Raw genomic sequence first — 16,920 nt, forward strand, 5'->3', positions numbered from 1 at the left:
TAGTAAGTATATTTAAAGTATTTTTGTATACTTCACTTGGTCTATTAAATTTGTCAGTATGTATGAGAAATCTTGTAACCTGTCAAAGCAAAGGGAGTCTAGCTCAGTGGTATAGCGCGTGACCGGAGATCGAGAGGTCCCCGGTTCAAATCCCCGTGTGTTTTATATTTTTTTTTTATTTTTCTTATTGTTTTAATAAAAAATTTTGGAAAGTAGTAAGTTAAAATTAGTTTAATCTTTAAATAAAATACAAATAACTTGTTGAAAGTATATTTATTTGGTTGAAATCATATAATAGAAGTATAACTTCTTACGTGCGTACAAAGTACACACACATTCTTTTTTTGTGTTGGTCAACTAAAATAGCAATATGTAGGTACAAGAAACTTCAGTCATGAAATGCATTAAAATGAGTTTTCAAGGGGTTAAATATCAAGCATTTTTTTGGACCCCCCCCCCATTCCGTTGGGGGATAAACCCCAGACCCCACGGTAGGGGCCCCAGATCACGTTTGCCCCAGGGCCCCCAGCATCGTAGTTACGGCCTTGCACAAGGACAGTAGTCACCATCGGGGTCTTTTATATTTTCTGGACCTTCATCCTATGATTCGTATTGTCCAACATCTATCCTGTGTTCTAGCAAAGTGTTCTGCCCAGGGTGCTGAACATATCTACGGAATTTTTCTTCAATATTCATAAAAAAGGAACAGGTAGAAAATCCCAGGTAACTGAAAACTAATAGACCTGGATCCCGCGTACCAAAAAAAGTTGATTAATAGCAAGCTGAAAATTTGCTAGTAGCTTAACGGTGAGTTGGACAAACTTTGATGTATGGAAACACTGGAACAGGGGAAGTTTTAATTGTGGAACCGGTTAAAAATTTGGAACGTCGGACTACTAAAACGTTCCATGTATTTTGTCGGACAGAACTTCCAATTGATTTGTTACCATTTTATTAAACTCTCATGCAAAAATCAGACTGGTGTTTATCACCACCAGGGCATTTTAATGAGTGGAACACTCACTTAAAGGGTAACAAATCAATTGGATGTTCTGTCCGACAAAATACACGGAACGTTTTCGTAATCTGACGTTCCAATTTTTAAATTGTTCGACAATTAAACCTTCCCCTGTTCCAGTGTTCCCGTACATCAAAGTTTGTCCGACTAGACACCGTTAAGCTATTAACAAATTTTCAGCTTGCTATTAACCCACTTTTTTTTGGTACGCTGGATGCAGGCCTATTAGGTCTGAATCCCGCGTATGAAAAAAAAGTTGATTAATAGCAAGCTGAATTTTTGTTAATAGCTTAAGGGTGTCTAGTCGAACAAACTTTGATGTACGGGAACACTGGAATAGGGGAAGGTTTAATTGTGGAACAGGTTAAAAATTTGGAACGTCAGACCACGGAAACGTCCCATGTATTTTGTCGGACAGAACCTCCAATTGATTTGTTACCCTTTCATTAAACTCTCTTGCAAAAATGAGACTGCTATTGGTCACCTGTCATACTTCCTGTCATTTGACATATTCTACGTGTGCCACTCATTGAAATGCCCAGTTGGTGATAAATAGCAGTCTGATTTTTGCAGGACAGTTTAATGAAATGGTATCAAATTAATTGGAAGTCCTGTCCGACAAAATACATGGGACGTTTTCGTAGTCTGACGTTCCAAATTTCCACAATTAAAACTTCCCCTGTTCCAGTGTTCCCATACATCAAAGTTTATCCGACTAGACACCCTTAAGCTATTAAAAAATTTTCAGCTTGCTATTAATCAACTTTTTTTTCATACGCAGGATCCAGACCTATATGAATCTGAAAACTGAAAATCAGAATATTCGATAGTACTCAAATAAGACAGTTGGTTAAAGATCCCCAATTTGCAGCATCAATCGCATCACAACAGAAAGAAAATGCTCTGAATGTTTAGTGCTCGTTGGTTAAAGTATCACAAAATTTTCTTGGAAATATTGGTGTAGAGTAATTAGGTACTTAGAATAAGAAGAAAATATGCTTTCCAATTTTAATGCTTTTGGTTGTGACATGAGTATTAAAGTTCACTACCTACAGTCATTTAGATCGAATTAAAATAAGACTATTCTATTTTTGGAACCTTCAGTGCAAGAAGGTTCCATGAACCAAAAAATGAAATTATTTGGTAATGGTTAAAGGCTGTATGACACTATACATTTTCTTGTATCATTTCTAATATCGTTTCTGATATGTCAAAAAAATGCATAGTGTCATACACAGATACAAGAAACGATATCAGAAACGATACAAGAATTTGTGTCAGGCACAGATTATTGTACAAGAACTGCGCCAATTTCTGCGCAAAGAGCAAAAACGTAAAACCTGCTGGTAAAACATCTAAAATGTCAAAATTACTTACTCATAATGGCGGCTGAAATGAAAATGGGATAATGTATTGATGAATTTATTTGTGTTTTTGTAGGTATTATTTATAAATCTTTTATTGATACTTAATATACCGTTTGGTATGGACTACTGTTCTACTAATAACCATATATTTAGCTCCTAGTAAAGTTCAAACTATAAATTTAGGTTTCATGGTGCATAATTTTTTAGTAGACGAAAATACAATAGTTCCTAATTTGGATCAAACTGAAGATAATTCTAATGCAAATATTTTAGCACAAATATCAAAACAAAATAAAAACACAAATAATCAACCTCAGTCAACGTAAAATTCTGGTTAACATTAAAATGTTAATTATATAAAAGTTTATAAATTTTATAAAATATTTAAAATCAGCTGTGTCTGTAGATGCAGTACGATCATAACGTGACACAGGGTGACAAACAAAATTTCGACCAATCACGTGCCGAATTTCATACAATTTTCAATACAAGAACTTGCATAGTGTCATACAGGGCACAAATGTACGTACAAGAAATGATACAAGAAAATGTATACAAGAAACGATATCAGAAACGATATTAGAAATGATACAAGAAAATGCATAGTGTCATACAGCCTTAACAAAAGTTGTATTTCTTGTGACTTACTATGTGATTCTTCTTGTTTTTGAAATATGTATCTATATCTTGTTTTTGAAATATATTATTAGGTTACGTACAGGGCACTGTCTAACAAAAGAAAACTTGCTTAGAATGAACCTGGCAGACAATCCCTATTGCGAATATGGGTCCATAGAAAATCTTAATCACATATTTTTTGAATGCCCTATTAACTCCATTCCAAACTGGGATATCTACAATTTGTTTGCCAATAAAGGACTTCCACTTCCGATAACAATATATTCAATTTTACATAACGTAGATGAAGAATCAATAAAAGCAATTATGAAGTTTCTTAGCATAAACAGGATAAAACTATAATGCTCAACTAGCTACACCTTATTTCTAATTCATGCTTATTAGTAATAGAACGCTAATAGGTTGTGTTTGTTATTGCATAACGCCCATATGTTCGCTTACTACAGTATAGGTTGTGTATAAAAAGTAAATATTTAGTCAAAGTTATCACCATAGCCAATTTACTTCAAAAAATCAAGTACACATATTCGGCGGGCCCGACATGGTCATGAGCCAGTCAACGTGGTGACCGCCAACCTGATCGAGCTGGCCAAATTGCATAAAGCAAGGCCAATAACCAAGCAAGTAAGCAAGCAAATATACATATACATATACATATTATTGTATTAATTAAAAAGGTTGCTGTGTTTTGTCATACTTTTAATCAACAGTGTATTATTGAATTTACCTTTGGTCGTTTCCATGTGAACTGGAATGGTGGAGTTTGGTGATAGAATACTGAAGATTGTGACGCAGGAAAATCAGGATCTTCCCATAGTTCCCCACGTTTCAAACAAGCCCTTCGTATTCGGTCGTATTCACTCATCCCCTGCAACAAAAATAAAAGCGTTAGAACTCTTTGTTTTGGAGTTATTTATCTTTTTGACACCAGAGAAAGTTTTTACAAAAAGTATTTTGACAATTTTAACTTATTTGCTTAAGGTCTTTATATTTTTGAATATGCTTAAATCAATTATGGAAAAAAATGTTTCTCTCATTTCTAAAGCAGCTGAAGAAGTAGATACTAGGGACGGATGGTAAACAAAGAAGAACAAGAACGAATAAAAAAATATATGCATGCATGTAAAAACGCAGGAATAAGTTAGCTGAAAAATGCAGCAATAGAAGAACACAACATTGAGTGGGTAAAAAGCTTTACATACTTTAGAAGAATCTTTAGTTACGTCTGATAATAACGTTGCAGAGGAAGTGAATAGGCAAATATTCACTACCATGGCTTAATTGGGCAAATAAGATCAGTTAACGTAGCAACAATAACAAAATGCCAAATATACACAACCTTAATAAGATTGGTACTCACATATTATGGTTTAGAAACCTGGACACTCTCTAAAGGTGAGGAAAGATTATTAGCCATCTTTCAAAGAAAACTCTTGTAACACGTAATACAAAGGAACAAAAGAAAGTGCTTTTTTTGCTTATTTTTCAATCCATAGATTAGTAAAAAAAATTCAAGGAAAAATATTAAAAATTTTTTCCCGAAAATGGCGGTAAATTTTTAAAGAAACCTCAAAAAACAATGGATTTTGCGGTGGACATCAGAACTCATCATTGGATCATGTTAAACAAAAAATTCAAAAAGATTTTATTAGCTTATGAGTTTTTCGAGGTAACGCTGTCGAATTTTTTTAGTTTTATCGATTTTTGAGTTTTTGGTATCACTCAGAAGTCAAAACAACGATTTTTTGCAAAAAAAGGATCAACATGTTTATTACGGTTAAACAAAAAATATCTTAAGAGCGTTATCTTAAGAAATGTCTAAAGAAAATACTTATATACAAAATTTCAGGTGGATCGGTCAAGTAGTTTTTGAGTTACAATGTCTACCGCCTTTGAAAAAAGCAGTTTTGAGAAAACGCCTTTAAAAACTTTTATTGAAGTGAAATCTTCTTTAGGGACGTGGTGCACTTTTTTTGGATAGGGGAAAAAGCATTGAATTCGCGACCGTCATCGCGACCCTCATCGCGAGCGTCGTTGCGACCGTCATCGCCCATGCTATATATTATGTGTATGTAATATAAATTGTGTAGACGTATTTAAATTTAAAATAAATGTAAAACCTATTTTACGATGGGGAAAACGGAGTGATTTCGCGACCATCATAGCGACCGTCATCGCTGCGACGAAATAAATTTTGTACGAATATATTATGTGTATGTATATATGAAATGTATAGAAGTATTAAAATTTAAAATAAATGTAAAATCTATTTTAGTATGGGTAAAAAGGATTTATTTCGCGACCGTAATCGCGACCGTCATCTCTTCGGCGAAATAAATTTTGTATGTATATTTATTGAAGTGAAACTTCTTTAGGGACGTTGTGCACTTTTTAGATGGGGAAAAAGTATTGAATTAGCGACTGTCATCGCGACCGTCATCGCTTCGGCCAAATAAATTTTTGAAGTGAAAAGTTCTTTCGGGACGTTTGCACTTTTTGGATGGAAAAAAGTATTAAATTAGCGACCGTCGTCGCTTCGACGAAATGAATTTTTGAATTGAAAATTTCTTTAGGGACGTTGTGCACTTTTTGGATGGGGAAAGTATTAAATTAGCGACCGTCATCGCGACCATCATCGCTTCGACGAAATAAATATTAGAAGTGAAAACTTCTTGAGGGACGTTGTGCACTTTTTGGATGAGGAAACAGTATTAAATTAGCAACCGTCATCGCTTCGACGAAATAAATCTTTGAATTGAAAAGTTCTTGAGGGAACTTGTGCACTTTTTGGATGTGGAAAAAGTATTAAATTAGCGACTGTCATTGCTTCGACGAAATAAATTTTTGAATTGAAAATTTCTTTAGGGCGTTGTGCACCTTTTGACCGTCATCGCGACCATCCTCGCTTCGACGAAATAAATATTTGAGGTGAAAACATCTTGAGGGACGTTGTGCACTTTTTGGATGGGGAAAAATTATTAAATTAGCGACGGTCATCGCTTTGACGAAATACATTTTTGAAGTGAAAACTTCTCGAGGGACGTTGTGCACTTTTTGGATGGGGAAAATGTATTAAATTAGCGACCGTCATCGCTTCGACGAAATAAATTTTTGAAGTGAAAACTTATTTAGGGACGTTGTGCACTATTTGGATGGGAAAAGTATTAAATTAGCGACCGTCATCGCGACCATCATCGCTTCGACGAAATAAATTTTTGAAGTGAAAACTTCTTGAGGGACGTTGTGCACTTTTTGGATGGGGAAAAAGTATTAAATTAGGAAACGTCATCGCTTCGACGAAATAAATTTTTAAATTGAAAACTTCCTTACGGACGTTGTGCACTTCTTGAATGGGGAAAAATATTGAATTTGCGACCGTCATCACTACGTTGAAATAAAATTTGTACGTATATAAATTACGTGTATGTATACATAAATAGCATAGGGCATACGCATCGCGTAAATGATATAAGTATAGCACTTCTTTTTGGATAAGGAAAAAACATTGAGCTCGTAATTTATTTACTATAAGAAGTTTTCACTTCTGTCAGCACTCCCACGAGTGCCTTCAATTTTTTTTTAATTTCTTTTTTGTCTGTCAAAGCGTAAAGTGATGCAAACCCAAATATGTTTTTGAATCGAGAAGTAATTTGCAAAAGATAATGGGCACAGCTCTGCTGTTGACCGTTGTTCACTACGGTCGTTCAAATGCGCGAACCTGTTGCAAGGCGAGTAGAAGGCAGGGATATTCAACACTATCTCCCTACCTTCCTACCTCCCATTCTGAAAAATGTGCTTGAAATGTTGATTTCAAATCCTACGCCCCCCCCCTAAGGAAAGCTATGACAAGATTTTGATAGGCAAGTAATATTTGTGTAGGTCTGAAATTTAATAAAAAAAATGTTTCATCCGGAAAGCAGATGGGTGATTCGGATTCGGTAGATTCGGATCCCGTACTAAAAGAAATAATGTGATATTATAATATGTATCAAATATAGCAAAAAACAATGAAAAACCAAACAGTTCAAAATGATTAAAAAAAACAAAACACCCGAAATCAAAGAGTAAACAAAACCACAGTGTCCTGCTACCTAATCTTAAACTTTCCCAAATGAAGTGGAACGAGCCTTGTCAAATACTGACTAATTGTTTATTATGTAAAACCAGTCGTTTGTTGGTGAACTGTTCCGCTAAATAATTACAATATAAAATGTGCAAGTAATTGTTCTTTCTTCATTTCAACTTTTCTATGGTCTAATTAGGAGCGAATATTTATTCTGTTCTCATACAACGGTTTAGTCGTTGAATTAAACAGACGGACGTTTGTAAATACACAATGTGTTGTTTTATTTACGGTGATAAGGAGATAAGTTTGTTAGATTATTGTAGTAAAATTCTTTAGTAAATGACTAAAAGTCCTTACTGAATCTTGTCGTCTGTATGTAAGAAATTTTTTATACAGGGTCTCCAGAAACTATCCTGACAAACGAAGACCGGAGATTCCTCAGATAATTTTAGGATACCCAATTCGCCTAATAAAAAAAATTATAGTTCGAAAGGACTGAAGAGAGCAACAGCTCTTTAAAGATGGCGTGTTGTCATTCGTTTTTTTTAAATACCTTCAGAAGGCTTCTGTGGATCTATAGAAGATATGGACTTTCTTCCTTCTGTGGATGTGGACCTATAGAAGAATTATGAGGGTTTCCTGGGTAGATAGAGTTACGAACAACGAAGTACTGAGAAGAATAGGTAAAGAGAAGGAAGTTGAACTTACAATTAAAGAAAGAAAACTACAGTATCTCGGACATGTGATACGGGGCGAGAAGTATGGTATCCTGCGACTCATAATGCAAGGAAAGATAAATGGCAGAAGAAGCATCGGGAGAAGACGAATTTCATGGCTGAAGAACCTGAGAGAATGGTTTGGATGCAGCTCAAAACAACTATTTAGAGCTACTGCCTCAAAAATTAAAATAGCTACGATGATTGCCAACCTCCGTAGCGGAGATGGCACCTGAAGAAGTAAGCTTCTATTTAGAAAAACGAAAACTGATACGCCTATTTTTCTTCCAGAGATAAATCGATTCCATCAATATCGGTCATAAGCGTCCGTGTTAGGTAGGGCAACGGTTATTTTATCTTTATCGCATAACTTTTTGTCTTTAACTTTTAAGCATTTTTGACACTGAATTATTAAATTATAAGGTATTCTAGTACTAAAAGGTACTTTTGCTTAAAGTCGGTATGATCACCGTTTTCTAGAAAAATCGATTTGAAAATTTTTCGTTTTTTAATTAAAAAAATTTCACAAAAGAACTACTTAGAAAAACGAAAACTAATACGTTCATTTCTCTTGCAGATATGAATCGATTTCATCAATTGCGAATAAATTTTTTTCAAATCTTTTTCAAATTCAAAAAACGAAAAATTTTCAAGTCGATTTTTCTAGAAAACGGTGCATCTTACCGACTTAAAGCAAGAGTACATTTAAGTACTAGAATACCTCACAATCTAATAATTCAGTAGGTATCAAAAATACTTAAAAGTTATAGACAAAAATAAAATAACCGTTGCCCTACCCAAAACTGACGCCTATGACCGGTGCTTGAAATTCGCAATTGATGGAATCGATTTAGGTACCTCTGGAAAATAAACAGGCGTACCAGTTTTAGTTTTTCTAAAAAAAAGGCGTTCTGGAGGTGTTTCAAAAAATCCGTTAACCAGGCCCCATCTTCAAAGAGCTCTAGGTCCCTTTTTGTCCATCTAGGTCTAGGTTCTAAATTGTCTTCAAATTATCTTTTTCGGTCTTCGTTTGTCAGGAGAATTTCTGGACACCCTGTATATTGTCACTACCTTTTCTGCCTATTTTATGAAAGGTTCTGAGTATTTTGTTCAAGTAGTGTATTCTTTAAAACACATAAAATTTATGTGTTTTAAAGAATATTTAAAGATTATTTAATAAAAAGGCACTATATGGTAAACAGTTTTGTATAAAATTTCATAGTGAAATACCAGGCCAGACTTATAAAAAATATATCGACCATAGATCAGAATTTTACTCTAAGGCATCTCCCTAGGATGGGAATTCAATAGAACTATCCATAATCTCTTCATAGATTTCCGACAAATACAAGGAAGTAGAGATTTTGTTGTAACAATTTTTCGCTTAATTAAAAATAAATATAAACAACAAAATTTAAAGATTACAATACCATGTAATTATAAAATACCTTGAATTTTTAAATTGTATGTCAACAGTTAGTTAATAATTTTCTATTAGATCTTGCAAATTCGTTTTTAATGGATCTTGTCGTTAAAAAATTCTTTGACACAAGGACGGTATTTATTACTAACACTAATCTAACTAATATACGAGAGGAAAAAAGAGTTAAAAATAATACCAATTGATAAACTAATTCATGTGCCTAATGCTCAACACATGCAAACACATTATCAAGAGTACCTATTACTAGTTTTGCGTAAAGAGCTCCGTGCATATTATTTAACACTATAGCCTATGACATTATGTTGTATTGTTGTATTGCGGATAGTCAGCAGCTCTCTCTTTCTCTCTCTCTCTCTTTCTCCCTCTCTCTCTCTTTCTTTCGTGTCCTAACCCCTCAGAGGAAGTGTAGTCTCATCTTGATGTCGTGTATTGTCCGACTCCAAAGGTCTTTGCATATTCCTGTAATTTGGTCGCTCCATCTTATCGAGGATCTTCCTCGTGAACTTCGATATTCTATCTTTCCTTGGTAATATAGGTATAAGTCTTTCCATGTTTTCTATGTCTGCTTTCATACCATGTCCAAATTATTTTAATCGTTGGAGATGGACTTTGCTAGAGATCTTACGTTAAGCACATTTAACATTGAATTATAGAATTTCAGTGGCATCTATCTTTCTTCTTTCCGCTTGTCTTAGAGTCCAAGATTCACACTCGTATGCCAGTATTGGGAATCTTAAGCAGTTCATCTATATCCGATTTTTTAAATTTGAAAAATTTGAGAGTCCTTCCATAGTTTGGCCATCTTTCCTACAGCGACTTTTCATAGAAGACATCTACTTTTTAGTTCTTCCACTAACCCTGTATTTGTACTCACAACCTCAAACCGGTCAATGTGGTTATGTGTGGTTTTGTTAGATATATTTATTAGATATCATGATCTTTGTCTTTGATATATTTAACTGCAGACCAAATATTTGACTTTCGTTTTCAGCCAGTCGAAGGAGATCAATAAACTCTTCTTGACTATTTACGTTCATGGCTGTGTCATCTGCAAAACATAGGTTGCTTATTTTTCGACCATTTATTGAGATACCATTTTCCCATCCTTCAAGCGTTACTCTCAAAATACGCTCCCAACATATGTTAAATATTTGTGGAGACGGTACACATCCTTGTCTGACATCATGTTCTGGATAGAATTAGTTTGAGAGTGTGTCAAGTACTTTAACTGTTCTAGTGGTGTGTTCATATAGTTCAGTTCTAAGCGAAATTAGGTGTTTTGGTACGCCTACTTCTTTGTAGACTTCAAGTGTTGCCATTTGACCCTGTCTGGAAGATGAAATAAGTATGAACTACTTAGAAGAGAATGGAGTAAAAGGTCCAACCATATAGGAAGTTCTCGAAGCTATTAAGGCTCAGAAAAACAATAAAGCTCCGGGAGTTGACGAAATACCAGCAGAACTGTATAAGGTAGGTGGCGACCACCTAGCAAGTCACATCCACTCGCTCATCAAAGACATATGGCAAGAATGCAAGAAGAGAAAATACCTGACGACTGGAAGAAAAGCATAGTATGCCCGATCTATAAAAAAGGAGACAAACTCCAGTGCAAAAACTACCGTGGAATCTCTCTACTATGTACAGCATATAAAGTCCTCACGTATATTATAAACCAACGGCTCCAACCACTAGCAGAAAATATTATTGGAGAGTATCAGACGGGCTTCCGACGGGGAAGATCGATACTGGATCACATATTTACAGTCAAACAGATCTTGAGCAAATTATGGGAACACGATATTGATGTTCACAACGTGTTTGTAGACTTCAAACAGGCATACGGCTCAGTCAAAAGGAACAAACTATACTATATATTGGCTGAATTGGCAATACCACACAAACTAATAAGACTCAATAAAGCCACAATGGATGAAACTCAGGCATGTATACGAATACAAAACCACCGGACAGACTTTTTCAAAATTTCGCAGGGACTAAAGCAGGGAGATGGGCTGGCCCCAACATTGTTTAACCTGGCACTGGAGTATGCGCTTAGGCAAATGCAAACTGGACTAGGAAACCTACTGACCAACCGAACGGTTCAACTGGCCGCTTATGCCGATGATATTAATATTATATGTAAGTAGAACATCAACAGGAGCACAGGAAACATACGCAGAGTTAAAAACACAAGCAAAAATGCTAGGTCTGGAAATTAACACAGAAAAAACAAAAATAATGACTCAGACGAGAAGAAATATAGTCCCACAAAACATTATACATGAAGATGACATTGAAACGGTTGGAAACTTTACATACCTGGGAGTAGAAATATATGCCGACGGATCAGAAGATGGAGAAATACGGAAGAGAATAACGTAGGCAAACAGAGCTTATTTTGCCCTTAAGTGTCCATCGAAATACAAAGATGAGAATATATAAAACCTTAATCCGACCAATAACATGCTATGGCAGTGAAGTATGGGTCCTGAAAGAAACATCCAAAAACAAACTCTACACATTTGAAAGAAAAGTACTGAGGAGAATACTAGGACCTGTGAGGGAAAACGGAATCTTCAGAAGTCGATACAACAACGAGCTTTATCAACTTTATAAGGAAACACCCCTGTCAGACTTCATTAGAAGACAAAGATTGCAATGGGCCGGACATGTGATGAGAATGGGAGAGGATAGGCTACCAAAAAGAGAATGGTAAAATGCAGGGAAAGAAACCGGTTGGAAAGCCAAGAAAGCGCTGGGAAGACACAGTAAACAGCGACGCACAAGCCCTTTTAGGAGTCCGTGTGTGGGGAAGAGCAGCCACATACAAGCAAGGGTGGAGGTAAAAAATAAAGGAGGCCAAGGCTCAATTTGGGCTGTAGTGCCGTAGAAGAAGAAGAAGAGTTGACCCTGTCGAACGCTTTTCGATAATCTATAAAACAAATGTACCTATAATGGGATATTGAATTCGCTAGAATTTTCTATTATGTTTAGAAGGTATTCTCGAGTACCTCTCATCATTCTCTTTGCCTTATCCCTATGCGGGGTCGGCTTCCCTAATTGCATTTCTCCACACAATTCTATCTTGGGTCATATCAATGTTAATCCCCTTTACCAACATGTCCTGCCTTATCGTCTCCCTCCAGGTCTTCTTTGGTCTTTCTCTCCTACTCCTTCCAGGAATCTGCACTTCAGCTATTCTTCGTATTGGGTGATTAACGTCTCGACGTTGAACATGACCAAACCATCTTAATCTATGCTCTCTCATTTTGGCATCAATTGGTGCCACACCTAGACTTCCCCTAATATACTCATTTCTAATTTTATACTTCTTTGTCACTCCACTCATCCATGACCAAACATGGTTGAACATTAACAAACCATCTTAACCTATGCTCTCTCATTTTGGCATCAATTGGTGCCACACCTAGACTTCCCCTAATATACTCATTTCTAATTTTATACTTCTTTGTCACTCCACTCATCCATCTAAGCATTCTCATTTCCGCCACATGCATTCGTTTTTCCTCTTTCTTTTTCACTGCCCAACATTCAGTTCCGTGCATCATGGCCGGTCTTATGGCTGTTTTATAGAATTTTCCCTTCAGCTTCATTGGAATTTTTCTGTCACACAACACACCACTCGCTTCTTTCCACTTCATCCATCCAGCCCTAATTCTACTGCATGCATCTCCATCTATTTCTCCATTACTCTATAATACCGATCCTAGGTACTTAAAACTATTGCTTTTCACAATCAATTCACCCTCCAAAGATACCATTTTATTTGTAGTAACTCCATCTTTAAATGAACATTCCAAATACTCTGTTTTTGTCCTGTTTTTGTATTCTCGAGTACCTCTACCTTTGGTAAATCCAGTCTGCTTTTGGGGTATTTTTCTTTGCAGTCACTCATTGATTATGTGTAGCATTATTTTACTGGCATATGAGATAAGAGAGATGGTTATGTAGTTGTCGCATTTATGAGAGCTGTGTTTTTTATGTATTGTCGTTGTTGTATATTTTGTCCAATCGTAATGTCATTGCCTGGAATACTTTATTTTGTTACAGAGCAAGTGATGCGATTTTATTCCGATTTCTTCTGTTACTTTGAGCATTTCTGCTGTTACCATATTTTGGTACCTGGTGTTTTGTTATACTCGAGTTTACTGATCGCCTTATTTCATTCTCGAGTAGCTATATTAGATTCCTCTTCATTTCTTTAGGAGTTTGGTGAATAAGTTCCTGGCGTTGATCTTTATATACATAGAACCCGGCATTATAATCTCCATGTCTCTGTTGGTTCTCAGGGTTCCTGTTTGGTCTTCAACGGTCCAAGTTCTGGCTTTAAAGCTTCTTGTTATATAGCGTGTTTTTCTGAATAGATCTCTTGGCGGGATTTTTAAACATGGCTCTCAACTGTTAAAATATTGTGATAGTATTGTTGTTTATCAGCCTTGCATTTTCGCCATGCAAAAATGTATGGAATTATAAGAAAATATGAAAAAGAAAGTTTTTAACATTACACGAAAGTGATTGCAACACGTTAGCACTAGCGTTTTAATTACTGATTTTATAGTTTAATAAAATGTTTTATATAGTCAGGGAAGCAATAATTCAGCCATTTTTCGTTGAATGCGTATACAAAAATTCATGGCACGCCTATTTGGACATCCTGTTAGTAGTGAGACATGTATTTACATATGAATTTATTATATCTATTTATCAGAGAATATTTTGTAGTACTGAAAATAAATATAAGTACTTATGCTGAATATTTATTTTATGTTGTGCCTTTAGATTCAAAAATGAGCTTCTGAAGACAAGTACACGAAAAAATTACTTAAATACCTACATAATGGATATATTTTTGAACAAAGGCATATCTCTACGAAATAAATTGCAACTGTTTTAAATACATACTCAGGATTTTCTATTTTGGAAAAAGTTGTGAAAGTTCATCAAACTAATTCTGTACCAGAACTTGAAATTTTGGGGAGTAACATATTTGATTTGAAACAGTTATACTTTCTTTGTGTGTCTTTAAAATATCACACCATGAAAACAAATAGCAACTTACCTTCATATCAACACGATACTAGAGGCAAGCACCTATAAAAGGTTTTGAAAATGACAAAGTCCCTCTGTGAAAGAAGTTTTTTATTTTTAGCCCCGAAAATATACAATGATATCCATAGTGATATTAAAAATACGAAGAATGTTCTTCTTTTTAAAAATAAATTAAAATAATTTCTGATGGAACAAACAAGAAATTTTTGTAACATCATTATAGTAGCTTAAATTTACATAACTGAAAAACAACTAAAACTATTCTCTTATATAAAAGGTCTGATTCACTGCCACTTTTATTTAAAATGTTGTAAATTATATATTCGTTTTTGTTTATATTTCAATTTTATTTATACTGATGTATGGTATTTATTGTTTATTGTGTTTATAATATTTACTGAAACACGCGTATCTACACCCTTCATCAAAAATTTTCATAGTACTGCTATTATTTATTGTATTGTAATATATATGTATCTGTTTACCGAAACAGGTGTTGCCACACCTCTCGGAGACCTTCGGGTTAATATTTATTAAAATTTTTGTATTATTGATGAATAAATTATCCAGACTTAGCCATACAGCTAACACTCGCTCTAAGGGGAAAATTGACTCATCCCAGATACCTACGGTATGAAAAGGATTGAGCTCTGGTGGGACTCTTTCCATGTTATCGAGCTCTAGGTGACTTGGAATGCAGCTGTATCTCCCAGAAATTTTCGTACACTTCTGGCCGTCGCGAGTAGTACAGCTTTCTGCATGGTCTTATAAAGATGTTCATTGAGACCCAGCTTTTTTATGCTTTCGAGAAGGGTCTTCGGAATGACTCCAGTAGTAGACGTAATAATCGGTATTGTCTGGGTACTTTGCATGCTCCATTGTTTGCGTATTTGAATTTCCAGATCTCTGTACTTGGCGATCTTTTCAGTAAATTTAGTACGCAGGTTATTTTGTTAGGAATCGCCACATCAATGAGTGTTGTTTGTCTCGTTAATTTATTGACTAATACGAGATACTGGTCTATTATGTGCCACTGTTTGGTCTGTGAGCACAATGCGGTCCCAGTATAGCTTATAGTTGCCATTCTCAAGCAATCTCTCAGGAACGTATTGATAATATGGGAGATGGTCCGTTTGGAGAAGTCCCAGTTTGATAGCTATCTCTGGATGAAGAATCTTTCCAAATGAGTCATGCCGTTCCTTGTATTCAGTTGCAGCAAATGCCTGGCAGCCCCCGGTAATATGTTGGATGGTTTCTTGGACTTGACATCCATATCGGCATCTGTCGTTTTGAACCTGAGGGTCTTTGACGATATATTTCAGGTAATTTCTGGTTGGTATAACGTGATCCTGAATGGCCAGTAATGCAGTAATGAACCTTCCGTTTCGGGGAACATATTTCCTGATGTCAACCAGTAGTTCGAAGCTATATTGTCGACATAATCTTGGCTGAATAAATTATTACTATTATTATTGTTATATCATCTCCAGCATTATTTTTTTTACTTCTAAAGTCTAGTAGATATCTAATAACAGAAAAACCCAAAATTAAAAACCAGATAAAATCCGATTTTGCCCAATATCTGATTAAAATATTCGGTGATTTCTAATCTTAAATCGCCGTATGTAGTAATTGCCACTGCGAAGTAAAACCTTGCAAGGTAAACCAAAGATATTATGATAATTCTCTCAAAGATTTCTCTTAATAACTACCGGTAGGTATCACATTTCTCAGTTACCTTGATACACCGTTATTAATAAATAAATTCTATATCTGTGTATCTGTGTGTGTATCGAACCGTTTTACTCAACTAGTGAAAGTTGTTTGATAATTTGCGCTATTTTTTCGTTTGTAAACTGATTCGAGTAATAATAAAAGTGATAGTCCATTTAAAAACATTATATTTAAATAAAACAATTGTTTGGTAGTGAACTGGTTGTTTAGAAAGTGTTGTGTAAGGTGTATCATTTTCTCTGTATATTGGTAGATGTAGGTACATATTTATAAAAAAGGTATTTACCACTGGTTAAAAATAGTTTACTCCATTGTAATATGATGTGCCAAGCCATAAAAAAATCATTATTGGAGTTGGCTATGCATAATGACCATAATGGAGTTCGTAGACCAACCGGAGTCAAAGGCAAAAATTGAGATGGGCGGGACATGTTGCAAGATGAAAGACGACACATGGACAAGAAAATTACTTGAGTGGAACACGGTCAGAGAAGAGAAGCCGAGGAAGACCCCCATCGCGTTGGACGACGACCTCAAAATAATTGTGACCAATTGGACAGCAGAGGCGCAGAACAGAAGAAGATGGAAATATCTGGAGGAGGCCTATGTTCAACAATAGACAAATCAGGGCTGATTGATGATGATAATGCATTAATCGTTCTTTTAATTTGCGTTGAAGAAATGACCTTATTTTAGAATGAATTTACTTTAATTATTCTTAGTAGAGACTGGATGGAATGTTAAATCCAACCTCCACCATCCTACAAACACAAGTGCTTCTAAATATGACAGGAGCCTTGAATAGTACAGGAACGGCATCTTCAGAGACTATTACAGGTTTTTTTCTGCTGGAATTTTAAATTTCA

General features: G+C 35.2%; 1 protein-coding gene across 2 annotated transcripts in view; it reads right to left on the bottom strand.

The window, feature by feature from the left end:
* The window catches only part of LOC114327676 (calpain-C), a 136,192-nt gene that overhangs the window by 28,005 nt on the left and 91,267 nt on the right, over nt 1-16,920 (bottom strand). For both annotated transcript variants that reach the window (XM_028276362.2, XM_028276361.2), the window contains exon 2: nt 3,752-3,892. In XM_028276362.2, coding sequence (XP_028132163.1) covers nt 3,752-3,889 — 138 coding nt within the window. In that variant the 5' untranslated portion in view covers nt 3,890-3,892. The remainder of the gene's footprint in view (nt 1-3,751; nt 3,893-16,920) is intronic.

This window comes from Diabrotica virgifera, chromosome 2, assembly GCF_917563875.1.
Source record: "Diabrotica virgifera virgifera chromosome 2, PGI_DIABVI_V3a".
NCBI classification, from domain to species: Eukaryota; Metazoa; Arthropoda; class Insecta; order Coleoptera; family Chrysomelidae; genus Diabrotica; species Diabrotica virgifera.